This window comes from Leptonychotes weddellii, chromosome X (genome assembly GCF_054177405.1).
Source record: "Leptonychotes weddellii isolate Sample4059 chromosome X, ASM5417740v2, whole genome shotgun sequence".
Classification (NCBI taxonomy): domain Eukaryota; kingdom Metazoa; phylum Chordata; class Mammalia; order Carnivora; family Phocidae; genus Leptonychotes; species Leptonychotes weddellii.
Window position 1 is genome coordinate 93,147,866 of NC_138385.1, and position 27,657 is coordinate 93,175,522.

Here is a 27,657-nt window from a genome sequence, read left to right on the forward strand (position 1 = left end):
GTTTCAGACTTATTTTACTGTGTGTGCTACAGCAGAGGCCCAAAGGTCAGTCATTTTTAATACTTTTATCCATATTATTTCGTTACTCATGAGAAAAAAAGTATTGAGGGGTCTTAGGTTGCAAATTCAAATGTGTTCCTCTAAAATAAATACATATTCATGACATTTTGGATATATGTTTTTATCCTCTGAAACGTGCATCACTCTGCCACGTCCCTCTTCCCGTTTCTTTATGAATCACAGATGGGTGGGTGGGACTGGGCCATTTGCCTCTGGTGCGGTGACGGTAAGGACTATCAGTGTCCTTAGCCCCAAAGGCCACTAATATAACCAAGAAATGGCTCCCAGTGGTCCAATCTAGTGAAGGCCAGACAGAGAAGAAGGAACATAATATGGTGCTTGGGAGAAGGAGAGAGGGGAGGAAAAGATGGGAAAGAAAGAGAAAAGAAGAAATTAAAAAGTGTGCAGGGGTGCATCAGAGATTGCCCGACAGTTATTTGAGGTTGCACAGATGATCATCTTAAATTGTGTCCATCGGCTGTCTTGGCTGCATAAGCGAACGACTTACATAGGTCAGTAATCTCGTCACCTGAATCCTGAGCATTCTGTGAGAGTACAAGTCCTAGAAAATGATGGTTTCTGCTCATCAGGCTATTCATTGGTACAAATACTGGCAATTCTTCATGAAATTGTAGATTGAATCCCTATCCACTATATATATTTAGTTCATTTCACTTAACCACTTTTGGTTATTTGCAACATTAATATTTTTTCACGTAAATCAAGACTAAAGTAAAAAAAAATAATAATAATAAGCGATAATGTCTTAAATTGCTAATTACCTGATAATCTAGATGGAATTGCCAGAGGGGTTTTGGATTTAAGAGACCTCGATGTTCATCCAGGCTGGTAGGTGACAGGGCTGCCGTGGTGGAAATTCAAATGCCTACAGACACCAGGCTATTAGCCAGCTGCGGGTAAGACTCTCGATGTTAAGATGCTTGTCTTTGCAAACAAGTTGCACCCCCGCCAGTTCATAGCTCCCGCAGGCAAAATGAATCAGCAGTTGTGTGTGGTCACAGGGTCTCTGGTTTGCAACCTCTGCGACTGTAAACCTCTATAAATGTCTCATGGTTGAAAGTCATGGGTGGTCACAAGCTTATCGGGCTGTCCCTCCAAGTTCACAGCATCAGTGTCTCCTTTCCTCACTCCCAAGTTTGAAAAAGCGTTTACAAATATGTAGGTAGGTTTCCAGTTTAGTAACATTCTGGTTATATATATTTCTCTTTACAGCACATTGAATTGTACATTCACAATAAAAATGAATAAAACAATGAACATATGTGCTGCAGTGGTTGCTTTGAGAAGAGTAAAGATTCAACCGATGGGTAAGTTGTCTCTATCTTCACTGCTGTGTTCTTTTTCACATGACTTTGATGTGTTCTTTTTAAAACTGAAAATATAATCAATAAATTTAAGTATGTGATGGCTTTCTGTTTTGACTCTTGGACAGCTTTTAGAGAGCTCTAAAATGTGATTTTTTTTCCCCCACTTTCTCAATAAAGTTTCAGTATACTGTATTTGAAAACAAGATAGGAAAAAAACCTACTGAGAGAGGGGGACTTCTATATGGAGTGTTTGATCCATTGCTGCGGAATGTACTTACTTCGGAATTCTTAGGAGCTGTTGAAGAGCAATTGATATTGCATGCATATAACTTCCCCCAAATTATTCACTCAATAAATATTTCTGAGCACCTATTATGTATGTATGATTGTCAATATAATAGTATCCAGTTTTATTTTATCACCTATTTTATTTCTTTTTTTTTTTTTTTTTTTTATTCTTATGTTAATCCCCATACATTACATCATTAGTTCTAGATGTTATTTTATCACCTATTTTAGACAGATGCTTTTTAAAATGCATCCAGTGTAGGAACCATAATACTTGATGGATCTGAGCTTCTGCCTTGCCTTATTCTTGACCATGTATTTTCTTCTTTCTTTTACTGTTGTCTCCAGAACGGTGCTGCTGTTCTGTCAGGATACCATGCCCTTCCTCCCCGGAAGAGTTAGGAAAACTGCAGTGGTATGTAGCATCCAGGCTGACATTTTTCCTAAAAGCAATAATGATAATAATAATAATAATAATAATAATAATAATATTTAATCACCATGCTGGCTAAGGAATTTTGGAATTTTGACAGTGAAGAAGGGCTTTCAATTTTAGAGGAAATGCAGTTTTCTGTTGTATCAAGTTTCCATGTGGACCATTACTTTGAAATAATGGTTTGCAGTCTTGGTTGCATATCAAAATCACCTGGGGAGTATTAGAAATATTCTGGCCCTCTTCCCCTCCACCCCTGCCCCTGCCTCACCAACTGAATGTCATCATATTTTTTAATTTTTCCAGTGTGGTAGTTGAGAAAGAGTATCTCAGTGGTATTTTAATTTGCACTTCTGAGGTCTGTTTGAACAATTTTTCATGTATTTGGGGGTCATTTTTGTATTTTTCTTGTTAATTGTGCGTTCATGTCTTTCCCACTTTTTCTACTGGATATCTGATCTGTTTTTTTTTTTAAGATTTTATTTATTAGAGAGAGCGCATGTGCACACAAGTAGGTAGAGTGGCTGGCAGAGGGAGAGGGAGAAGCAGGCTTCCTGTGGAGTGGGGAGCCCGATGTGGGGCTCGATTCCAGGACCCTGAGGTCATGACCTGAGCCGAAGGTAAAGGCTTAACCGACTGAGCCACCCAGGTGCCACTGATCAGTTTTTTTTAAGATTTTATTTATTTGGGGTGCCTGGGTGGCTCAATCGTTAAGTGTCTGCCTTCGGCTCAGGTCATGGTCCCAGGATCCTGGGATCGAGCCCCACATCGGGCTCCCCGCTCAGCAGGAAGCCTGCTTCTCCCTCTCCTACTCCCCCTGCTTGTGTTCCCTCTCTTGCTGTTTCTCTCTCTGTCAAATAAAGAAATAAAATCTTTAAAAAAAAAAAAAAGATTTTATTTATTTATTCAAGAGAGAGCAGGGAGAGGAGCAGAGGGAGAATCTCCAGCAGATTCCCTGCTGAGCACAGAGCCCAACGCAGGACTCCATCTCAAGACCCTGAGAACATGACCTGAGCCGAAATCAAGAGTTGAATGCTTAACCCACTGCATCACCCAGGCACCCCTCATCACCTGATCAGTTTTTAAGAGTCCTTTATATAGTGGGGTATTAACCCTTTGCGGTATATGTTGCAAATATTTTCTCCCAGTTTGTCAGTTATCTTTTGACTTCGTGTTTTTGTCACGCAAATTAAATTTTTAAAAAAATGTAGTTAAGGGGCGCCTGGTGGCTCAGTCGGTTAAGCGTCTGCCTTCCATTCAGGCCATGATCTTGGGATCCTGGAATCCAGCCCCACAGGCCCAGGCTCCTTGCTCAGCAGGGAGTCTGCCTCTCCCTCTGCCCCCCGCCCACCCCCCATGCATGAGGATGCGCGCACACACACTCTCTCTCTCAAATAAATAAATAAAATCTTTTTAAAAAATTGTAGTTAAAATTGCCAGTCTTTTCTTTTATTGCCTGTGGATTTGAAGTCTTAGCTAGAAAGCCTTTTCCTATGCCCAGGTTATAGGGGAATTCATCCTTGAGTTTTTCTAGTAATTATATGGTTTCTTTCTTTTTTTACATTAAATCCACTTGGAATTTATTCTTGTGTGTGGGGCAAGGTATGGATCTAATTCAAACTTTTAAAAATGTCTAGCCAGGGGTTCCACACCATTTATTAAAAAGTCTATCTTTTCCTCAGTGATTTGAGAAGCCATCTTTGGAATATGTTAAATGTTGGTAGCTATTTGGTCCCAATTCCAGACATTAGATGCTAACATTGAGGGAACCTGAGTGAGGGATATAGGGAACTCTGTGTTATTTTTGCAGGGTTTCTGTAAGCCTAAAATTAATTCCATTGAAGAATTTTTTGAGAATCCTGATTTCCAGTCTCCCACCCTCAGTGATTCTGATTTAATTGGTCTGGAACACAGCCTAGGCATTAAGGGTTTTAAAAGCCCTCTTGGCGATTCTAATGTGCAACCAATGTTGAGAATGACTGCCTTAAACTCAGCACCAAAATGGAGGGAAGCTGGGAGGCAGATGATCCCAAAGTCATGGATGACGTGATCACAGGTGTATACAAATATACATAGAAAAAACTAGGAAGTGAATGAATGAAGGAAAATACTCACGGGGCATAGGTGATATTTTGTTTACTATTCCTTTTTTTTTTTCTTTGCAGCATTTTCAATACTTTATTACAATCAGATAAAATTTGTATTTGAACAAAAGGACATACATTTTTTTTTCAAGATTTTATTTATTAATTTGACAGAGAGAGACACAGCGAGAGAGGGAACACAAGCAGGGGGAGCGGGAGAGGGAGAAGCAGGCTTCCCGCCGAGCAGGGAGCCCGATGCGGGGCTCGATCCCAAGACCCTGGGACCATGACCTTAGCCGAAGGCAGACGCCTAATGACTGAGCCACCCAGGCGCCCCAGGACATACATTTTTCAATGTAAAGCTTCTCATATGGGAACAAAAGGCTAGCTGTAGCCTGTCTGCCCTGTGTGGGCTGTATTTCTGGGATATATTAAAACATTGGACCTCGGGGAATAGCTAAAGGACTTTAGTTTAGGATTTATAGCATTTTCTGTAATAAAAAGTGAAGAATAAGTTTTAAGTTCAACATGCTCCATTAAGCTGAAGGGTTGAGGCCCATTTGAGAGAGAGAATTTCTAGAAGTACCAGGATCAGATGAAGAGATCATAGCTCTTTTGAGGCAGCCCCACAGACCTCTGATGCCTGCCCATTCAAAGAGCTGTGAGGACGAAGCGGCGGGACACAGAAAAGCGGGCAGAATATGAGCTCATTGTCTGGCTCGGGCTCTGTCATCAGCTAGCTGTGTATCCAGCTGTTGATTCTTTATCAATAGAAATAAGCCTCAGGTTCCTCCTCTGTAAAATAGGAAGTGAGCCCTATCAGCACTTCTCAGACATTACTGTGCATATCAGCCACACAGGGTCTGGTTAAAATTCTGATCCAGGAGGTCTGGGAAAGACCTGAGCTGCTGCCTTTCTACCAGGTGAAGCCAGTGCTCCCCGTTCATGGACCTCACTTTGCGCAGTGGGGTCTAGTCCACAGAGCAGTGGTTCTCAACCCTGGATGCACATTGGAATCATCTGGGGAGTTTTAAAAACACCCATACCTGCCTCCCACCCTCAGAAATGGTGATGTCATTGGTGTGGGGTGCAGTCCAGGCTTCTGGATTTTTCAGGATTCCTGGGTGGGGTGATTCTTTTTTTTTTTTTTTTTTTAAGATTTTATTTGTGAGAGAGTGAGAGCATGAGTAGAGGGAGAGGGGAGGGGGAGAAGCAGACTCCCCACTGAACGCAGAGCCTGACGTGGGGCTTGATCTCACAACCCTGAGGTCATGACCGGAGCCAAAGGCAGATGCTTAACTGACCGAGCCACCCAGGTGTCCTATTTTTAACTTTTTAAAAAGATTTTATTAATTTATTTGAGAGAGAGAGCATGAATCGGGGGGGAGGGGAGGAGGAGCAGAGGGAGAGGGAGAAGCAGGCTCCCCTCTGAGCAGGGAGCCCGATGCGGGGCTCGATCCCAGGATCCCAAGATCATGACCTGAGTGTACGGCAGACGCTTAACCGACTGAGCCACCCAGGTGCCCACTTCGGGCGCTTTTAAAACCTGATGTGTCAAAGTGGCCTTGGGTGCTGGAAATACTCTCTTTGGATCTGGGTGGTGATGATACAGGTGTATCCTCGTATAAAAATTCTTCAAGCTCTACTCCTGAATAAATTCAGTCCCTGTTAAAAAAAAAAAAAAAATTCTTCAAGCTCTAAATGGAAGATTAGTACAGTCTACCGTATGGAGGCTGCTCAGTGAAGAAGCGTATTAAAACAGATACGGATGCCTGCAGCCACCCCAGAGAGTCCACTTGAGTGGGCCTGGGATGGGAGCGCCTGCACTGGTGTGCAGCGCTCGGAGGTTTCTCATGTAGAGCCGGCATTGCCCGCCACCGCTCTGCCCCTCGGCGTGCCTCTCCCGACGGATGGAGGGCTCCGAGTAGCAGAAGTGCCAAGAGTGTCCGAGAGAGGGTAGCCTCTTCCCCCAGATCTAAGAAGGAAATTTAATTTAGACTTTGCAAAGCACCTCTGCTGTGACTCGGCCCGACGGGTTGCTGCCGTACACAGTTCAGAGAACGGAGTCTCGGAGAACTGGGTGGATTGCCTGGAAGACTACTGAGAGCTGGAGCCTCAGCCAGGGCTTCTCGACTCATCACTTTTCCGACTGCCTGGCGCCCCTTCGTCCACACTGCCACCCTGAACCCCAGGCTGTGTAGACAAGCCTCCAGCGGGTGTCTGACCAGACTAGACTGAGGCAGCATTTCTTTTTATGGGTATGACCTGCCTCGGGTTCCTCAACCTAATATTCCTGCCTCCTCTCACCCCAGAGGAGCAATAAGGACACATTCTAGTTGGTGCTCTTAAGTCACCATCTAAAACTGGATCCATCAGAGGTTTCCCTAGGTAATGGTTTGTTGCTCCCTCTGGTTACTCTTACCCCCCCCCACCCCAAGACTGGTGGATCTTGATAGTAGATGAGTTCTTCTCAACCTTGCATGCCATGAAAATATATGGGCCTGGGGGCCTCACCCCTGCACCAAGACCAACTGAAACAGATGCTGAGGAGTAGGCCACAAAAAACTCTGTATATTTTTTAAAAGTCCTCTGGGTTTTCTCATGCACGGCCTAGGTTGAGAACCACTGGGCTAAAGCAATACTGAGGGCGTAGCTGATTTACAAACTGGGGGCCCCTATGGCCCCAGCTTAATTTATTTTTTCAGTCAACGAGCATTTCCGGTCACTAGGTGCCAGTTAGCATCATGCTGTGCTAAGTGGTATAAAATTGACTCAGATGCCTATGTTCATCAGTTTCACAAAAATTTAGTATTATTAACTTCAGTTCAAGATTTTCTTGAAACAAAATTCAGTAAGTCAAAGAAAAAAAAAAAAGGCAGTGCGATTTACCTATTCCAGCCAATATCACACTGCATGTGAGTGAGCTAACTTTGAGGTTTCATGGAAAAGAAAGGCTTACTTGTGACTCACGAAGACCAGTATGAGAATTTGCTGAAATAAAAAATTCCATTATCCAAATCAATAATAATGATTTTTGCACATTTTTCTAATATGGATCAATACACAGAAGATTGTAAATGTAATTGACAGAATTATGTACTTTGCAAATACTACAGGAAAAATCTGAAGAACATTTTATGATTATTGATAAATTTAGAGCTGCTTTTCAATTTATGCCATACCCTTTTGTACCCCATGTTAATACTGAGTTGACATAAGAGTTTGTGAATCTGGGGCGCCCGGGTGGCTCAGTCGGTTAAGCGTCTGCCTTCGGCTCAGGTCATGATCCCAGGGTCCTGGGATCGAGCCCCGCATCGGGCTCCCTGCTCGGCGGGAAGCCTGCTTCTCCCTCTCCCACTCTCCCTGCTTGTGTTCCCTCTCTCGCTGTCTCTCTCTCTGTCAAATAAATAAATAAAATCTGGGGAAAAAAAAGAGTTTGTGAATCTGTTATGGACAGATACAGTTTTGAAATGGATATGCTTTTGCTTCAAAGTAAAATCAATTGTTCTAAAAATGATGAGCCAGTTTTTTAATGCAGATTCGAATATTCAAGGAAAATGATATTTTGGTATTTAAGTTTTTAGAAGAATTTTTTTTAACGATTTTATTTATTTGATAGAGAGCACAAGCAGGGGGAGCAGCAGAGGGAGAGGGAGAAGCAGGCTCCCCGCTGAGCAGGGAACCCAATGTGGGGCTCGATCCCAGGACCCTGGGATCATGAACTGAGCTGAAGGTAGACGTTTAACCAACTGAGCCACCCAGGCACCCAGTATTTAGAACACTTTATAGTATGTTAGGAACAGTTTGGGCGTGTGATTATACTTTTTTGAGAATACATTTTGTAAAACCTAAAAAAAAAAAAAAATGTGAGACAGATTCCTAATATATGAAAACCAGCTAGGTGGGTAACAGCATGTAACAGCTCCCCCCCACCACCAGAAACACATAGAAGTGTTACAAGATCTCTTCAACTGAGTGATAAGTAATAAAGCACAAGAGCCTGAGAGTAGTGGTGAGTGAGTGACCCGGAACTGACAGTTCATAAAAGAGCATCCCTCCTGGCTAATTCCTCTCCCAGGGAAGAAGTGGTGGAAGTGGGCAGGGGCAGGGGGCCAGTGGCAAGGGCACGGCAGGTGTGCAGGGCAGAGGCTGGGAGTAGCAGGTCCCTGGTGGAGCCAAGTCACCTTGGTGGTGTCGGGTGCTTGCTAGAGGAGGTGAGCCTCTCTATCGCTTATTCGTGTCTCACGTGCATCTCTCTGATTCTTTCCTTTAGTGACCTGCAGGATCCTGTTGTATGTCTTGCTGGTCATCCAGATGGCTCACCATTTTCTTCTAGCAATTCCATCCCAGTTGTTCCTCGGGCCACCATTCTGTCCCAGGTCTCCAGTGCCTTCTCTTTTGCTGAACCTCTAAATCATCCACCTGTAACCCAGAGCCCTGCCTCTCCAACACGAGGGATTTACCTTCCTTCTCCCCAGCCTTCAGCTCCCCTAGCTTCCAGCTCTGCCATTGATATGCCCCCCAGTTCTGGAACTATCTTTTCCCCTATGCCCCAAACTGATCTTTCCCACACACTGCCAACTGTGAAATCCTCACTTTCCTCTCCCACCGCGTCTGCCCCTGTGAATGTCATCATGACCAGCACACCTCCTGACAAGACAGGTAAATATGAGGAGTCCCGCTGCTGCTGTTTGTTACAATCTGGCTTCCTGAATCGCAGGGGTTAGCCTGCCAAGTCAAGATATCTGTAACAAGGCCATGTTGAACCTTTCTTTTTATGATACCTGCTTGATTTCGAGAGCTTTCCTCCAGAGATTTGTAGAACATAGATGTGGCTGAGTTTGATTGTTTTGACCAAGAGAGTGGATAAATAGCTCTGAGGCAAATATATCTCATTTTATCAAGATGAGTTATTTTACAGGTTTCTTTCTCCCACAAAAGGTTATTAGGTCACTGTTTTCAACATTCTGAAGAGGAAACTGTTGAACTTTTTTTTTTTTTTTAAGATTTTATTTATTTATTTGACAGAGAGAGCCACAACCAGAGAGGGAACACAAGCAGGGGGAGTGTGAGAAGGAGAAGGAGAAGCAGGCTTCCCTCCGAGCAGGGAGCCCAATGCAGGGCTCGATCCCAGGACCCTGGGATCATGACCTGAGCCAAAGGCAGACGCTTAACAAATGAGCCACCCAGGCGCTCACTGTTGAACTTTAAAAAAAAAAAAAAAAAAAAAAAGATTTATTTATTTATTTTAGAGAGAGAGAGAGGGAGAGAGAGAGAGTGGTGGGGAGAGGGACAGAGGGAGAGGGCGAAAAGATCTCAGATTCCCCGCTGAGCGCGGAGCCCGAAGCCCAAAGCGGGGCTCGATCCCACCACCCTGAGATCATGACCTGAGCCGAAACCAAGAGTCGGACACTTAACCGACTGAGCCACCCAGGCGCGCAAGGAAACTTCTGTACTGTTAAACACAGTAATTCCATTTAGAAAGATGACAAGAGAAAAATTTAGCTTTCTTGAAAACAAGTCAGTTACAGAGTGACAGAGGTGGGACTGAGCTAAGGTTGCCTTGAGGAGGGGAGAAATGTTCAGAAGACCTACGTGTGGGTCTGCAGGTATCCTCACCCGCAGTGTGATCTGGGATAAGCCATTTAGCTGACTTTAGCCTACACGACTTTAAGATGGAAATAATCACACTAGCTGCACTGGGTTTGGAATGATGGTTACAGGAGAATGCCCTGGAACCTGCAGAGGGCTCCCCACACACAAAGTAGGCTTACGGGTAAAGAGATAAAGACAAGAGCGGAAGATGCAAGAGAGAATTCTGGATGCTTTGAAGGTTCAATTCAGTGAGTAAGAAGCAGACCTTCCTTTAAATTTGGGGGGAGTGAGAGGCCAAACCAAGTTCTTGGTGACATGAGATTGGAGCTCATGTTGTGATCTCCACCTTCTCCCCCACAGTGCAAGCATCCCCAGGAGATTGGGAGCGGCTGCCAAATGACTTGATATTTCTTTTTTCTTTTCTTTTTAAGATTTTATTTATTTATTAGAGAGAGAGAGAGAGAGTGAGAGAGAGCACAAGCAGAGGGAGCGGCAGAGGGAGAGGGAGAAGCAGACTCCCCACTGAGCAAGGAGCACGATGTGGGGCTTGATCCCGGGACCCTGAGATCATGACCTGAGCCGAAGGCAGACATTTAACCTACTGAGCCACCCAGGAGCCCCATGACTTGATATTTCTTTGAATTTGCACTGCTCTCTCAATTTTTTTATATATATGGACATTTTAGACCACATTATAAAACCATTGGGGCCTTAGTTTCGAGAAGGTTCAATGGCTGATGAAGAATAAAGTAAAATTGAAGTTAGTTAGCCTGGGCCTAAAACACCCACCTTTGCATAGCTATCCCCATTGACCATTAGAATCAACCTCACAGGCGGGGCGCCTGGGTGGCTCAGTTGGTTAAGCGACTGCCCTCGGCTCAGGTCATGATCCTGGAGTCCTGGGATCGAGTCCCGCATCGGGCTCCCTGCTCGGCGGGGAGTCTGCTTCTCCCTCTGACCCTCCTCCCTCTCATGCTCTCTGTCTCTCATTGTCTCTCTCGCAAATAAATAAATAAAATCTTTAAAAAACAAAAAGAATCAACCTCACAGGCTCCCCAGAAAGGCTAGCAACATATCCTCCTGCGTCTGTGCTTCCATTTCTGGGACTCCAGTTTCAGCCAATGAGACAACAGGAGCAAAACGACATACATATAAAAGCTGTGTCAGAGTATTACCTGGTAGTGAAAAAGTAGATACAACCTAACAGTTCCACAACAGAAGAGTAATGAAATACACTAAGCCACCTCAGCATGATGACTGTTTGCAGCCCTGCATTAAGAACAGCTAGATGAAACTCAGGGGCATCTTTCAAGTCTTGAGTGAAAAGAAAATAACACAACAATAAATAGTTTGTACACTGTGTTTATAACAGTATGTGACAACAACATGGATGGAGATTAGAAGGGAATATGCAAAATAAAAAATAGGATGTTTAGTGGTGGAATTAAGAGACTTTTTCATTGCTAGACAGGTTTGTATCATTGTTTTCCAATTAAAAACACTATTGAAAACCAGTTTACAGCTGGTCATCTAGCTATTAATTTCATAATATTCTCTTTTTCACAAAAAGAATTTCTTGTTACCCATGTAAAGTCCTGTACACACGATATAAATTAGTTACAAGTATATTTATACTTATACAAATATACACTAACTACACTGATGTGCTTTTACATTTTTTTTTCAGTTAGGTTTCTTTTATTTTTGTTAAGATTTTATTTTTACATAATCTCTACACCAAATGTGGGGTTTCAACTCATGACCCTGAGATCAAGAGTCACGTGCTCTTTTAGACTGTGCCAGCCAGACACCCCAGTTGGGTTTCTTGAAGTATAATTTACATACGTTAAAATTCATCCAGATCTGTGGATAGATGAAATTTTTATAGTTCCATGAGGTTGGATTAAACACCCATAGCCACATAACCACCATCACAATATATAACATTTTCACCACCCCCAAATTTCCTTCGTGTTCCTTTGTAGTCAGTTCCTATCCACTACCCCCAGCCCCTGGCCACCACTGATTGATCTGTTTTGTTTTCCTATACTTTTGATTTTTCTAAAATGTCATATGAAGAGAATCATACAGTATGCAGCCTTTTGAGTCTGGCTTCTTTCAGTTAACATAATATATTGGAGAATTGGAGATCCATCCATGTTGTTGCAATTATCAGTGGCTCCTACCTTTTAATTACTGAATAATAATCTATTGCACAGAGGGATCAGTTTGTTTATCCATTCTTCAGATGATAGACATTTGGGTTGTTTCCAGTTTGGGGGTATAATGAAAAGCCTCTATAAACATTCACGAACAAGTTTCGAGACATGTTTTTATTTCCCTGGGGCAAATAGCTAGGAGTAGGTTCGCCAGGTCATAGAGTCTATGTGTGTTTCTTTATTAGTGATTTTTCCATTATGTGTTCATAAAATGATTTGGCTCTCTGTTACAGAAGTTGTTTATACCAGCAGCATCAGTGATTCTGATCTTGAGAACCAAGTGTCCCAGATGGAAAAGACTCTGTCCTTGGGCAGTTTGGAGCCTAACCTCGCGGGAGAAATGATAAACCATGTCAGCAAACTCCTTCATTCCCCACCTGCCTTGCTGGCTCCTCTGGCCCAAAGGTATGACTTAGCAAACTAATGTGGTCAGGAGAGGGGACCCTCTAAGAGAATGAGACTTCTTATCGGGATTAATTACAGCCAAGTATTTTTCTCCCACATAAGAGGTTCATAATGACTTGTTAAATTGCTACTGCATATTCTGCTTCGAATGGGGAAGACAAAGCGGGAGTGCTGAATTTGAACTACCACTTGTCGTTACAGATTGCTAAAAATAGTGGATGACATTGGCTTACAGCTGAATTTTTCAACTAAGACCATAACTCTAACCTCCCCTTCTTTGGCTCTGGCCGTGATCAGAGTGAATGCTAGTAATTTCGACACAACTACCTTTGCTGCCCAAGACCCTGCACATCTTCAGGTACATCCTAATCTATTGTGGAAAAAACCTTTTCTTATCTATGACTGTAGTCTCCATGGACTTCATGATGGAGGCAATTACTGCTTCTAATCAGGGGTGATACTAAAAATATTTAACATCTAGAACAGTGAGGCACCACACAATCAGAAACAGGACTTTGGTCTTGGCTGGAGCAGGATCTGAGTGATCCTCATGCCCAGTGTTAACCCTCTAGCAGCTAAATGGAAGTTTTGTGGGGAAGTGGGGGGCTCAGGTGGGGAGAAGTGTCCCGTGGAGGGTTCTAGGCAGTTGCAAGAGAGCAGGGACATCAGCTACTTATCAAGTTATTTCAGTACTTTAAACAAGTGTTTTGACTGCACTTCCAGTGTTTTCTATCCACCTATTAGAGGGATTAGGGGCTGGAAATGCCCACGTCAGACCAAGTCTTGCCTTTTTTGCCTTTTAATTTAATTTGTATACTCGTCCCTTTACAAGTTTAGTGCGTGTGGTTTTATGAAGACTTTGCCCTAACAGGTGGCCGAGTTGGTATGTCTGCAGTTACCCTTTCTGCACTCCCTGCTCCCAGTTTTGTTGAGCTGTAATTGACATACAGCATCCTACACTTTCTGATGGTTCCTGTGTATCTTTAAAATGTTCCCTTTCCTGCTCTGAGGCCTTGTCTGTCTATTACACATCCTCTCCAATTTCATAGCGATCAGAGAAACAAGAACAACCGATTTGACAGAAGTTACCACAAATAAATGCCTTTACAGGATCCTCCCTCTTAATTAGTTCTTGTGTTTTCCATCTCTTCATTATACTAACCCCAGGCATTTTTTATTATATTTTACTTGATTTTCAGGTTTCTCTGGAAACGCGGGCTCCTGAGACCAGTATTGGTGTTATTACTCTGCCTTCATCACTGATGAGTAATTTACCAGCTAATGATGTGGAGCTCGCTTCCAGGGTTCAGTTCAACTTCTTTGAAACACCTGCCCTGTTTCAGGTAAGGTTAATGCTAACTGCTTTGGGTTTAGGTTTTGTTTTGGAGTGAGGCAGTTTCGTTTCTTTTAATTCTCCCATGAAAGCTGCAGTTTATTTTGGTTTATTTATTTTTTTTTGCAGTTTGTTTTTATTCATTTATTTTTTTAAATTTATTTTTTATTTTTTTATTTTTTTAAAGATTTTATTTATTTATTTGACAGAGAGAGAGATAGCTAGAGCAGGAACACAAGCAGGGGGAGTGGGAGAGGGAGAGGCAGGCTTCCTGCCGAGCAGGGAGCCCGATGTGGGACTCGATCCCAGGACCCCGGGATCATGACCTGAGCCGAAGGCAGACGCTTAACGACTGAGCCACCCAGGCGCCCTTATTCATTTATTTTAAAGATTTATTTATTTATTTGAGAGGGAGAGAGAGAGAGCGCACGCAGTGGGGAGGGGCAGAGGGGAAGGGAGAGAGAAACTAAGCAGACTCCCCGCTGAGCACAGAGTCCGACTCAGGGCTCGATCTCACGACTCTGAGATCATGACCTGACCAGAAACCAAGAGTCAGATGTTTAACCACCTGCACCCAGGTGCCCCTCCAGTTTATTTTTAAACAGGAACTAGGGATACTGGTAATGATAAATTACAATAACTGACATTTATATATAGAATTTACCAATTACTGAGCATGCTACTAAGCACTTAGAAATGTTAACTTTAATCCTCTCAACAACCTTGTGAGGGAGGAACTATTCAACTATGATCCCAAATTTACAGATGAGGGCAAGGAGGTGCAGAGAGGTTAACTTGCTCAAGAACACAACAGTTTAAGCGGCTTCATGAGCTATTCCCTTTGCAGTTCCTGAGGGCCCTGTTGTGTCAGTCTGTGAAATTTCGGTCAGTAGTTAAAGCACTTAGGTATAGTGGAGCAGGCTCTGTTTCTAATCGTGGTCCTTGGGAAGGTCACTTCAATCCCTGACCCTCAATTTCTCCCCTAGATTATAAAATCACCAGTGTGGACTTACTGTTCTTTAGGGTCCCGTTCGGCTCTAAAATCCATCTTGTTGATTTTTTGGTGTGCTAGGACCCTGCCCTGGAGAACCTCTCTCTGATCAGCTACGTCATATCGTCCAGTGTGGCAAATCTGACTGTCAAGAACTTGACAAGAAACGTGACGGTTACCTTAAAGCACATCAAGCCGAGCCAGGTGCGAGAGGCCTGTCTGGTCTCTTCATGGACCAGATACGCTTGCGCAAACCACGTCTGTCGGACTTGACCTGAAAGAAGGAGATCCAGCAGAACCTCAAACTCGGTTAAGGCAGTGTGTGAGGCTAGGATCATAGGGTCACTCTGTTGGGTTTTAGCATGCCTAAGCACTGACCACTTCATTTCCAAGAAGGTGCAGCGCAAAAGCCAGCTACTATCAATTGCCCGGTTTTAGTGCATTTAGATCTGTGGCTACAGGTCTGATTCTCACCCCCAAAGAGAAAACATCTCTCATTTCGGTTCAGGTTGAGCATTATCTATGACCATACTACTCAAAGTCTGGTCTGCAGAACTCTACCTTCAGCGTCACTTGGGATCTTGCGAGAAATGCCCACTTTGAGGCCCCACACTGACCCCTGGAATCAGAATGTGTGTTTTAGCAAGGCCTCAAGGTCATTCCTATGCACAACTGCTAAGTCTAAGAAGTGCTGACCTACATGAGACTCACTTGCTTCTAGGGACTAGAATAAAATAAGAATTCTCCAAATATCAAGAATGAGATTCTGAGAGAAAAAATTTCATATATTTTTTTTCAATTGCTTTTTAGTTTTTTCAGTTCCGTAAATTGATTATTTGCCACTTACCTTTCCACTGCAGGATGACTTAACCGCGAGATGTGTGTTTTGGGACTTGGGCAGAAATGGTAGGTTCCAGTCGTACCTTTTTCAGTCTTGAGTGGGCGGGGGCGGGGACAGGGGAGGAAGTGGCAATCATTGAGACCACGGCCTTGCTGATGGGACAGATACTCTTCCCAATACCAACAGGTGGCAGAGGAGGCTGGTCATCGGATGGCTGCTCTGTTAAAGACCGGAAGCAGAATGAAACCATCTGTACGTGCAGCCACCTTACGAGCTTTGGCGTCCTACTGGTAATAACCCCATGCTACATGGCTTTAGATTCTGGGTCTGAGGGGTAGCTGGGCGTCACACCATGATGTCTAATATGATAGATGACTTTGATCAGCAGGTAGGATATTGTGGCAAAGTTATAGACCAATGAAATTACTCTTCCAAAGAGCAAATGCACTTGGAAGATAATACTTGAACATGGAAGTTTTTTCCCCCCCCAGTCTATTTTTATATGTAAGTTTCCCTCTTTTAAATAGCAGGGCCTAGGGAATTCAGATTAAAATGGGTAAGAAAAATTGTTCAGTTTGCATTGCCCTTTAAAATCTTCTCTCTCTTTTTTTAAGATTTTATTTATTTGAGAGAGAGAGAGAAACAGAATGAGTAGGAGGTGGGGGAGGGGCAGAGGGAGAAGCAGACCCCTGCTGAGCAGGGAGCCTATGCGGGACTCGATCCCAGGACTCCATCCCAGGACTCCAGGATCATGACCTGAGCCGAAGGCAGTCGCCCAACCAACTGAGCCACCCAGGCGCCCCGCGCTTTAAAATTTTCATAAAATGCTCTGTCATAAGTTATTATGTTTAATTTCTCCAACAGTCCTACAAGATAGGTGGAATGGGGTGTTGTTACTGTCATTTTAAGAACTTAGAATTAAGACTCATTTGTTAGGCCATTGTCCACAGTCATAGCACTAAGAAGTATAAGGGCCTGAAGCCAAATTCAGGTCTTTAGGCTCCTAGCCCAGTGCTTTTCCAGTGTATCGTAATGCCACGGCCTTGCTGATGGGACAGATACTCTTCCCAATACCAACAGGTGGCAGAGGAGGCTGGTCATCGGATGGCTGCTCTGTTAAAGACCAGAAGCAGAATGAAACCATCTGTACTGATCACGTACACGGGCTTTGGAGGCAGCCAGACCAGAATTTGGGTCTCAGCTCCTCCATTTCATACTTGTGTGACCTTGGGCAAATTATTTAACCTCTCTGGGCCTCAGTTTCATTATTTTTACTTGATGATAATAATTGTATCTCCCTTGTAGGTTTGTTGAATGAACTATGGATAGGCACTTAGAACACTCAATAAATGTAAACCATAGCTCTTTTATTTCTTTAAAATATTTGGTCTTGAAAGCAGTATTTTATTTTCCAGGACCTATCTCGAACATCCTTGCCACCTTCTCAGATGATGGCTCTGACGTTTATCACATATATTGGTTGTGGGCTTTCATCAATTTTTCTGTCAGTTACTCTGGTAACCTACTTAGCCTTTGAGTGAGTATCCACACTGGAAACTTGGATTACAGGACGCAGTACTCCCCTCCACTGCCAAAATGTATTACGTGTGCTCGTTGGCCTACCTTATCCTGTATAACATCTAATGGTGCCACCTATATGCAAAAATTTGTGGGACTTTTTGGTTAAAATACTCACTTCCTTCTACTAGTTTGCACACTTACTGAGGGCAGGGGTTGTGTCTTAATCATCTTTTTACCCTAAAATGGTGCCTGCTTCCTAGCCGCCATTAAGCGTGAAATGGAAGATGGATGCAGACCTTGAAACTCAAGAGCTTATAATCTGATATAGACCATAGCTTCACGTATGGCATAAGAGCTATGTTCAATTTATTAAGTTTCTAAGTTACACTGAGCAAACACGAAAGATTAAAAACAGTAGCAGGTATGGGGATGAAGAAGAATAAAAGGTGTGAAGCCTCACTGAAAAAGATAGATAATTCATGAGTGCAGCTTTGTAAGTCATGCAAGAATGACATTCCAAATAATAGCATCTCCTTCTTGGCTTACTTGAAGTGTCCCTTTGGTCACTTTGGGGTGGGGGGGGCGAATTCCAACAAATTCTGTTGGAAAAAAAAAAAGAAAATAGGCACTTTTATTGCACTAACTAAATTAAACAGTATGTAAGTTCTGGGATTTAGATTTTGGACACTGCTCAGGAAATGCACAAATTTACTTGCAGTGCCAAACTTAGGGTCCAGCTGTAACTACAGATCTTCTAGTGGACCTTTGGAAATATGATTAATGAGACTAAATTACCATCAGGCCAGCCATTACTCAGAATGATTTCACCAGGTCTGATTTCACACACACACACATGCACATGTCATCAGTTAGCTCTAATTTCCTCTGCCTGTTTCATTTAGCTGTAGTTTAAACTCTTCTTTCCATGATCTCATTTTAACTAATAACATAATAGGGGATCTGGCTAGGTTTTGAAGATCTGAATGTAGGAGCCTATCGTATGAGAAGCAACAGCAATGCTTCTCGAAGTCGCTTGGGAGAAAGGAAGGTGGGTGCTCAGTAGATTCCACTACAAATTATTTAAAAGGTCGGGTCAGCTGTCAGCATGTAAAAGATTCCACAGAAATGCAAATACAGATTTTCCATATTGTTATGACAGACGATATTCTGTTTTGATTTTTCCTTTGTTGTTGTTATGGTCGTTGATTTTCAATGCCTGCCCCCACCCCTACCCCTGGCACACACACACACAGAAGAAATTGATGCGTATAGACATTTACCAAAGAATACACATAAATTTCATAGATATGTTCACATAAGCGTTTTCTTGTCGTTTCCTTTTAGAAAGATTCGGAGGGATTATCCTTCCAAAATCCTCATCCAGCTGTGTGCAGCTCTGCTCCTGCTGAACCTGGTATTTCTCCTGGACTCATGGATAGCTCTGTATGACATGCGAGGCCTCTGCATCTCGGTGGCTGTATTTCTGCATTATTTTCTCTTGGTCTCATTCACATGGATGGGCCTGGAAGCATTCCATATGTACCTGGCCCTTGTGAAAGTGTTTAATACTTATATCCGGAAATACATCCTTAAATTCTGCGTTGTTGGTTGGGGTATGTATAATTTTGCTTGCACGTGGCCTGGGCTTTCTCCAAAGCTTTTACTCCTCTATTTTGGTTTTTCATCAGGTAGAGACGATGATAAAGCAGGTCATACTTGGCAGGTTTCTAAAACAGCTATGTTGTCCTTAACTGCACTGCCTGCCCAAAGGGCAACCTTTTCCAGTCTCTCTCTCTCTTTTTTTTAAGATTTATTTGTTTTAGAGGGGCGGGCAGAGGGAGAGGGAGAGTCTTAAGCAGACTCCCTGCTGAGTGCAGAACCCGACGTGGGGCTTGATCTCATAACCCTGAGATCATGACCTGAGCCGAAACCAACAGTTGGACGCTTCTCTGCCTGGCCACGCAGGCGCCTCAACCTTGTCCAGTCTCTTTCTAGAATACCTGTATATTGGTTATGGACATAAAACTCTTTGAGGTTAGGGCTATGAATACTGTATCTCCAGTAACTAGAGTTAGGGCTGGCACACAGAAGGTGCTCAAAAAATTGAAGAAGTGAGCTTCGTGATAATGAGGTCAAGCTTTCTGTCCCTGACCTCCTAGCTAGCCTCACTCTGTTCTAGATCTCCCAGATATGACACACATGTACGACACTGTGCTCAAAAGGGCAGAGTGAGATGAACATACCAGGTGAGACCTGATGTAACTTCACAGCCACACTGACACAGTTTTCAGATCATGCCACCTGTTGCTGGTGGGTCACAAAGTCTTAGACACCGCACATATCTTGAAGATTCAGGCATTCAGCTCTCCACCAAATGTAGGAGCCTCATCAACCTGACTGGACTTATCTTTGACTAAAGGTAATCTAACCTATGCTTGAACACTTCTATTATTAGGGAGCTCATTATCTTTGTTAAAAAAACAAAATTCAACTGACTAAATTTTAAAGATCTTATCGGCTCTATTCAGGGATTCATGAATCGGCAGCATCCAATCTAGCAGATAGAAAGGAGCTGTACAAAACGAAAGACGTTGATAGGCAGAAGGGAACAGGAATAAGCAAGTTATTCTAGGCAAAAAAGTGAGTTCGTTATTGCAAGGTTACGCTCCTTTAGGGGATGACAGAGGTGTCTATCAGGCAGATTACGTAACTAGTGCTAATAATGTGATTCCTGATTGACTGGTTTAAGATTCCATTTCTGGGGGAGCTGAAATTGTAATTAAGTCAAGTCTCAGTTTCATCACCTGGGGCTTACCATAAGTGACTCAATTTTAGGTCTGTTGTCTTCTTTTTAATACGTTACAAGGCAGCCAATAACCATTTTCTAAAGCCCTACAGCTCTGATTTCCCATTAAGTTCACTTGGCTCTCTGGTGGCACTTACCCAGTGGTCTCGTTTTTGCTTTCTAAGGCAAAACAATAAGCTGACACCTCTCTGCCAAAGAGCCCTTCAGATAATCTGCAAGTAATATATAACATTATGAAAAATGCCCTGTTCTTCCATGTATTTTCACACAAGGAACCCCACGAAAGATAAGCTGGTGAGGTTGGAACGGGCAGTTATTGCCAACACCCGGTAAGGAAACCAGCTCGAAGCGACGACATGATTTACCCAATTCACACAATTTGAGAACAGCCCAGCCTGGTTTTCTGATTTCTCGTGCGTATCTTTCCTTTGAATTACAGCCACCATCCCTCCCTCTGCTCTTTTTCAGGCTAAATATTTCTTCAGATATTCCCTACACAACAGTACTGCAGACCCTTTACCACACTTGTCACCCCACCTGTCATTATATCTCTGTCAAGAATAGCAGAACACCTTTCCAGAGAGATGAGTCACTTCTTCCTAGAAAAATAAATCACTGCTTCTGACACCGAGCATGGATTCTCTCTTTGTGGAATACCAAAAGGTCACATTCTCTGTCCTGGACAGGCTCCATAACCCCAGTGTTTTATTTTTAGAAAAGTGTTTCACTTAGGAAGTTATCATATGTTAGTGTCTCTGTAAGGTACAAATAGAAAAGAATTAAATGAAATATTATGTTAGATTGTACCAGGCACCCCAGCCTGTGAGGAGGAATTGTTTTATTTATTTATTAAAGATTTTATTTATTTATTTGACAGAGAGAGAGATAGCGAGAGAGGGAACACAAGCAGGGGGACTGGGAGAGGGAGAAGCAGGCTCTCCGCCGAACAGGGAGCCCGACGCGGGGCTCGATCCCAGGACCCTGGGATCATGACCTGAGCCGAAGGCAGACGCTTAACGACTGAGCCACCCAGGCGCTGGAATTGTTTTTTATTTACCAGAGACTTGAGACTGGATGTCAGGCTGATCTTTGTGCACAGAGTGTGAGCTGTCCGCATGGAATGGGGTGAGGGGTGACGGGATGGGGAGTGAGAGGGACTCCTTCCCAGCCAAACGCCATCTTAAGCTGGGAAGGGCCTTCTCATTGTGCTGCTTCTTAGTGGAAGTGCCAGTAGGCCCTTGAAAGGGCCAGTATAGTGGCAGTCAGCAGCCCCCAGATCAACCAGGTCTGCTCCTCAATCCATTGATGGGTTCCAGCTCGTCAGTGGAGGATTTGGGGTTCATAATGAAAGATTTGCCAGGAGTTGCTGATAACCCTATTATGCTGATTATTTGCTTTACATTTTGGAGTCCTTCACTTTGCCTGCCACCTGAGCCTCAAAATTACATTCCAGATGTGTATAAGTTAAGGGTAACTCTAGCTGCTGTAGTTGACAAAAAAAAAAAAAATCTCAGGAGAAGATAATTTCTCACACACAGTCCAGTTAGCAGGACTGGAGAGGTCTGTGGTCTTGTGGTTATTCAGGATCCAAGCTGTGGGAAGCTCTGCCTCAAGACAGGGCTTCCAAAATTGCCCTGAATTTGGGAAAAGAAAGAGTGGAGGATCTCATATAGGAAGTTTTTATAGGACAAGCGTAGAGGTAGAGCAAATCACTTCTGTCCATATCCCATTGATCAAGACCTAGTTATGTGGCCACACACAGCTGCAAAGCAGGCTGGGAGAGGTCCAGCCATGTGCCAAGGAGAAAGAGAAACAGGGTTTGGTGAACAACTCAGCAGTCTGCTACCAGAAGAAACTAGAACGTGATCTCTAGTCTTTCTTCTTACCACCTTGGTTATTAGAACTCCGTGTGACTGATGTTTCCCATCTTCCAGGGCTACCAGCTGTGGTCGTGACCATCATCCTGGCTATATCCCCGAATAACTATGGCCTTGGGTCCTACGGGAAATTCCCCAATGGCTCACCTGATGACTTGTGAGTACAAAGTCCCTGAGGGAATGTTAAGTGAACTGGAAAACTGAATTCTCCAAGGAAGTGGAGTATGTAATCGACTCTGACGCTCATCCTAATAAAATCCAGTCACATTTACGGCAGTCTTCACAGTTATGTATGTGATGAGATAAGCTAGTTGGAAATGCCATGCTACTATTTAAGTATTAAAAAAACGAATTGGAAGTTTTTTGAAAATACTTTTCTAAGCCTCTGATAAAAATGAAATACCAGCTACATTATATTAGTAAAGACTCATGGATAGAGTGACTAAGATTTAAAGGGGGTAAAATCAGGAATGTTTTCAAAGAATAGTTTGTAAATACTTCTAATCACCAAGTGTCCTAAAATAAACTCTTAGGGTTTTTTTTTTCCTTCGAGCTTTAAGTGGTTGTTAGCGAACAGCTGGTTTTATCTTTTTTTTTTTCCTCTTCGATGTTTCGGTAAAATGATTTAGATTCATTGTATCATTGTGAACCATATTTCAGCACTGTAATATGTTTCCCATTGTCTTTCCCCCCAAATTCCAGTTGCTGGATCAACAGCAATGCTGTATTCTATATTACAGTTGTGGGATATTTCTGTTTGATATTTTTGCTGAACGTCAGCATGTTCATTGTGGTCCTGGTTCAGCTCTGTCGAATTAAAAAGAAGAAACAACTGGGAGCCCAGCGGAAAACCAGTATTCAAGACCTCAGGAGCGTCGCCGGCCTTACGTTTTTACTGGGCATTACTTGGGGCTTTGCCTTCTTTGCCTGGGGACCAGTTAACGTCACTTTCATGTATCTCTTCGCAATCTTTAACACCTTACAAGGTAAGCTCTGTAGCACTAATTACGCATGAATGATCCCAGTCGAACTAAAAATCTCTAAAAAGTATCCGTGAAGTGGCTTATTTCGTAGCTTAAGACTTACTTGTTGAAAAACAGATTCATCTTTGAAAAAGGGGGCTTGGAGATCCTTGGAAGAAATGGGTACTTTTTTCCTCCTCCATATTGTCTCCTCAGAGAGAACATGTTGAAGGGAACCTGCCAACCTGCCAGGAACTCGCTTATGGGAATCACTCTTCCTTCACTTGGTTCCTTGCCCTTTTTTTTTTGTTTTTGTTTTTAATCTTTTTATGGAGGTAGAACATGCAAACAGCAAAGTGCACATGATCTTATACGTCCGGGTGACGTCTGGCCACGCCCACCTTCTAGGTCTGTTTGAGTGAAGACAATGAGAAATGGGAAGTCAATAGACAGAGCCAAGTGGCCACAGCCCGGCCCTGCGGCTCTTCCTGAGAAGTTGCTGTGCTGGGCCACCCCGGCGGGAAAGGGGCAGGCTCTGTGTGAGCTCTTCACGGCTTTCCATTTGTTCCTGAAGCCCAGCTGCACACATTTCCCAACCCATCAAGTTGTGGTGTTCAGAAAAGCAAACTACTAACTCAGATCAGCGTTATAAAAGACCTGTCAGCTGTAATTAATTTTTAATGGACGTACTTTAGCATTAAATGCTAAGCAGGCTAATAGGTTTACGTAACAATAATGATAATTCTTGTCCCTTGGTTTCCTTTTATTCCAAATCGGCTGTGGGATGCCTTTTAATTCATGCTCATCTGCCTGTTTTCATCTTTTCCTTCCTGTTGCTTTTAGCTCCCATAGCGTCCTCCCGTAGTTCTGTCAGGCAGTAGATTATTTTGCTGGTTTTCAAAGAAATCCCAACCTGAGATTGAATTCAAATGCCTAATTTAGCTATCCGTTCTTATTTGGAGGAAGCCAGTTAATATACTTGTTGGTTACATAGTTTGTTAGATTTTTTTAAAAAGATTTTATGTCTTTAGAGATTTATTTCTTTATTACTTGAGAGAGAGAGGGAGGGAGGAGAGAAGTGGAGCCCGATGGGGGGTTCAATCACAGGATCCTGAGACCAAGACCTGAGCCAAAATCAAGAGGCAACTGAGCCACCCAGGTGCCCCTGTTAATTTTAACTTACAATGTACCAGTTCCTGAATTGGTATATCCAGGTGTTACACCACATAGTATTAAATAGAAAAGTTTTATTTGCCTTAATGGCATGCTAAAAGAGCAAAAAATATGCCCACATCACACTAATCACAAACATGAAAGCAGGGTACCTATCCTCATATATTTAATGTGGAAACTGAACCTGCCTCTGTCTTCATTTCCCCCAGAATGTCTTCTCATTAGAATATGAATAGATGAAAGGAATGCATCGTTCCATTTACAAAAGGGAACTAATGCCTAATTCACTGGCTTTGGGGTTGGTTAAAGGAAAGCTGTGTGTAGGTTCTGAGTTGGGGCTTAGGCCCATTTTGATCTCTCTCATACATGCTGTTTCTCCTCTTGTGCAACCAAGGGGAATTGCCCAAGGGTAGCAGATAAACAAAGGTGTGCAGTAGTCAAGATGGCAGGTTTTAGGATGGGCATGTGTACTGTACTAGAAGCAAACCTGATATTTAAAAAGGAAGATTTTAAAGACCGACTGGGATTTCAGGAGAGGGAGAATTCAGAAGTCGCCCATTCGTTCAGCAAATATTTATTGGCGAAAGCCTTGAGGCGTGGTAGCAGCATGGAGCCCCGTGCCTGCAGGACCAGGAAGAAGGTGGGTGGGAGGCAGAACCCGAGTCCCTCTTCAGGTCTGTAGTGTTGCTTTCTTTGTGGCCAGGACAACAGTGGAGAATTTCCTTGAACAGAGTAGAGGGAGACTGGAGGGCAGACAAGGACATCACTGTGGGGCACCAGGCTTGGGAGGAAGAGGGAAGAGCCCAGGCAAGGGACTCTGCCATGGGCTGGAGAGGAGGAGCCAGGGATTTGAGACCGAGGAGGAGGATGTGGCACTTGACTGAACATGAAGATGCATCATAAATATGGAAGGGTGGGGAAGTAGGAGCCAAGGTCTGAGGGGGCATCCTGAGTAGAGTGGATGGCTTATACTTCCAAAGATAGGGAACGCCAAGGATGGGATGTGAGAGGAGAGACCGTTTAATTTTGGAAATAGGGAGTTATCATTCCTCTCATAAGTATTTTTTATCTTACAAAGAGAGTCCCTTCAGGGTGCCTTTCAATAGCAGACTTTCTTAGGACTTTGGACTTTTTTTCCCCCCCATTTGTAAAATTTCACATTGCCTATAGCTGCCAAAGATTTTATCTTTTGGGCAAAGGAAGTTCATGACATTCAGGTCTCAGTTTGGAATTATGTTACAGGTTTTTTTTTCCTCCATAGGATTTTTCATATTCATCTTTTACTGTGTAGCAAAAGAGAACGTCAGAAAGCAATGGAGGCGGTATCTTTGTTGTGGAAAGTTACGGCTGGCTGAAAATTCTGGTAAAGATTGACCTTTTTCTCCTCTTAAATCTTGGGGAAAAGACATAAGTTAAGATCTAAAGCAGTCAATGCCGAAGGGCTGTCAGATCTGGAAATCAGTGAACGGATCTCAATTGTGAACATTAGGGAGAAAAACCCTAGTGAATTAAAAAATAATTGCTCATTATCTGGGAACTTCGTGAACAATAGGATTAACGGGCTCATTGCTTCTTAAATGAAACAAGAGTGCAATTTTTCCTTTTGAGCCCAGGTTTTCCATTTGTCTGAAGTAATTTTTCGTATTTACCTTCATAACTTGTTAAGCCTTGGCTCAACCTGGGGGCTGGGGGGAGGGGTGAAACAGGTGATGGGGACTCCGGAGGGCACGTGTCGTGATGAGCACTCAGCACGTGTGGAAGTGCTGAGTCACTATAGTGCACACCTGAAACTAATAGTACACTAAACTTACTGGACTTAAAAACATTTAAAAATTCTATTAATTCTTTAATAAAGCATATTATTTTCTTATAAAAAAAAGCCTTGGCTCAACCTTTTTTCCACAGGTCCTGGTTGTCCATTGCTTAATTTGTTAGTGGCCCAGATGTTGTATATAAGCTTTAGCATACCTTTGGTTATTTTGAAGTTCTTTTCAGGCGTGCCCTGCTGCTTTGCAGAGCAAATGGCTCCTTTTCAAGAAAATAAGAAAACTGAAGTACTGTTTGAAAACATAAATTCCTTTTACATGAATATCACCCACGAATACCACCTTCGCGGTATGGCAGAGACCTGTGTGCACAAGATCTGCACTCAGAAAATAGCAGTACATATAGTTCAGTCATTTTAAGTCATTTAAGAGCCACCTGTCACCACAACACAGTTGTCTTGTGTTCTTGTTTTTTTGTTGTTGTTAAGATTTTATTTATTCATTTGAGAGAGAGAGAGAGCACACAAGCAGGGGGAGAGGGAGAGGGAGAAGCAGACTCGCCGCTGAGCCAGCCAGGAGTCCGATATGGGGCTCAATGTGGGGCTCGATCCCAGGACCCTGAGATCATGACCTGAGCCGAAGGCAGATGCTTAACCGACTGAGCCACCCAGGCGCCCCATCTTGTGTTCTTGTTAAGACAATCCTTGGTTCTGGAGTACTGCCTAATTCAGTGGCTATCTTTAGACACAATCAAATGAGCGTGGCCTTTAGTCCCAAGAGCATATAGGTTACTTTTAACCAAGTGGTCGTTTAAAGGATAAAGGTATATAGTCTTAAGTGAAAATACATTTTATCACACCAACTTGTGAAATATGTGACTTCTTTGTAAGAAGTGGAAGTGGGATCTGGAAGTGAGATCAGTTGCTAGAACGAGTTCCCCTATGATCTGTCTCTTGCATTTGAGCTTCAAACATTCCGCCCTGTTTTTCTGAAATGCTTATTCTGCTGTAGACTGGAGTAAAACTGCTACTAATGGTTTAAAGAAGCAGACTGTAAACCAAGGAGTGTCCAGCTCTTCAAATTCCTTACAGTCAAACAGTAACTCCACGCACTCCACCACGCTGCTGGTGAATAACGATTGCTCAGGCCTTGCGAGCGGGAATGGTACGTATCCCTCAACATAGTATTTCTCAAGCTAGTGTTTGTTTTATTAAAGTACTTTTATCCTTTAATGGCATTTTTGCTAAGCAAAGAGAAAAAGTACATATGACTAGTGGATCAAAATGTGGCTCCCTTATGGTAGAGGAAGTTTATTAATCCAAATGTATTCAATTTAGAGCAAATACCAGAAAAACATTTTTTTTAAGGTTTAGTTTTTCATGATGGGACTTAATGATGACCTAAAACGTTTCACGTTGCAAATCCTGATTTAAGGACTGCCCAAAGACCTCAGTGCTGTGCTCCTGCTGTGTAAGCTGTTCCGAAAATAGTTAAGACCATATCAATTTTTTTTTTAAAGATTTTATTTATTTATTCATGAGAGAGAGAGAGAGAGAGAGAGAGAGGCAGAGGCAGAGGGAGAAGCAGGCTCCCCGCGGAGCAGGGAGCCCGATGCGGGACTCGATCCCAGGACCCCGGGATCATGACCTGAGCCGAAGGCAGACGCTTAACCGACTGAGCCACCCAGGCGTCCCAAGACCATATCAATTTTTTTAGTACATCTATAATCATACATATTTTCAACACTTTTAAACCTTCCTATTTTTTGCTTGTCATGTTTGTTCATTCTTTTCCACAGCATGGCTGCCTTGTGGCAGTGCCCAGATCCCCATTAATATGTCAAATACTGCCAAGATGAATTGTGGCCAGTACTGGTGACCATGTATGTCACCAATATATGAACAGATTATTGCTGCAACGCCTCCTTATACTAATTCTGACATTTCTAGCTAAAACTTCCATTACATTTTCTTTC

General features: G+C 43.1%; 1 protein-coding gene across 10 annotated transcripts in view; it reads left to right on the forward strand.

Annotated features, from left to right (window-relative positions):
* The window catches only part of ADGRG2 (adhesion G protein-coupled receptor G2), a 131,664-nt gene that overhangs the window by 99,247 nt on the left and 4,760 nt on the right, over nt 1–27,657 (forward strand). For all 10 annotated transcript variants that reach the window (XM_081809076.1, XM_081809073.1, XM_081809075.1 and 7 more), the window contains 16 exons: nt 8–45; nt 1,294–1,388; nt 2,025–2,091; nt 8,467–8,855; nt 12,241–12,412; nt 12,614–12,770; nt 13,612–13,755; nt 14,818–14,940; nt 15,597–15,642; nt 15,764–15,867; nt 16,993–17,114; nt 18,443–18,711; nt 21,839–21,938; nt 22,484–22,767; nt 25,178–25,279; nt 26,694–26,846. In XM_081809076.1, the coding sequence (XP_081665202.1) occupies nt 8–45; nt 1,294–1,388; nt 2,025–2,091; nt 8,467–8,855; nt 12,241–12,412; nt 12,614–12,770; nt 13,612–13,755; nt 14,818–14,940; nt 15,597–15,642; nt 15,764–15,867; nt 16,993–17,114; nt 18,443–18,711; nt 21,839–21,938; nt 22,484–22,767; nt 25,178–25,279; nt 26,694–26,846 (2,365 nt within the window). The remainder of the gene's footprint in view (nt 1–7; nt 46–1,293; nt 1,389–2,024; nt 2,092–8,466; nt 8,856–12,240; nt 12,413–12,613; nt 12,771–13,611; nt 13,756–14,817; nt 14,941–15,596; nt 15,643–15,763; nt 15,868–16,992; nt 17,115–18,442; nt 18,712–21,838; nt 21,939–22,483; nt 22,768–25,177; nt 25,280–26,693; nt 26,847–27,657) is intronic.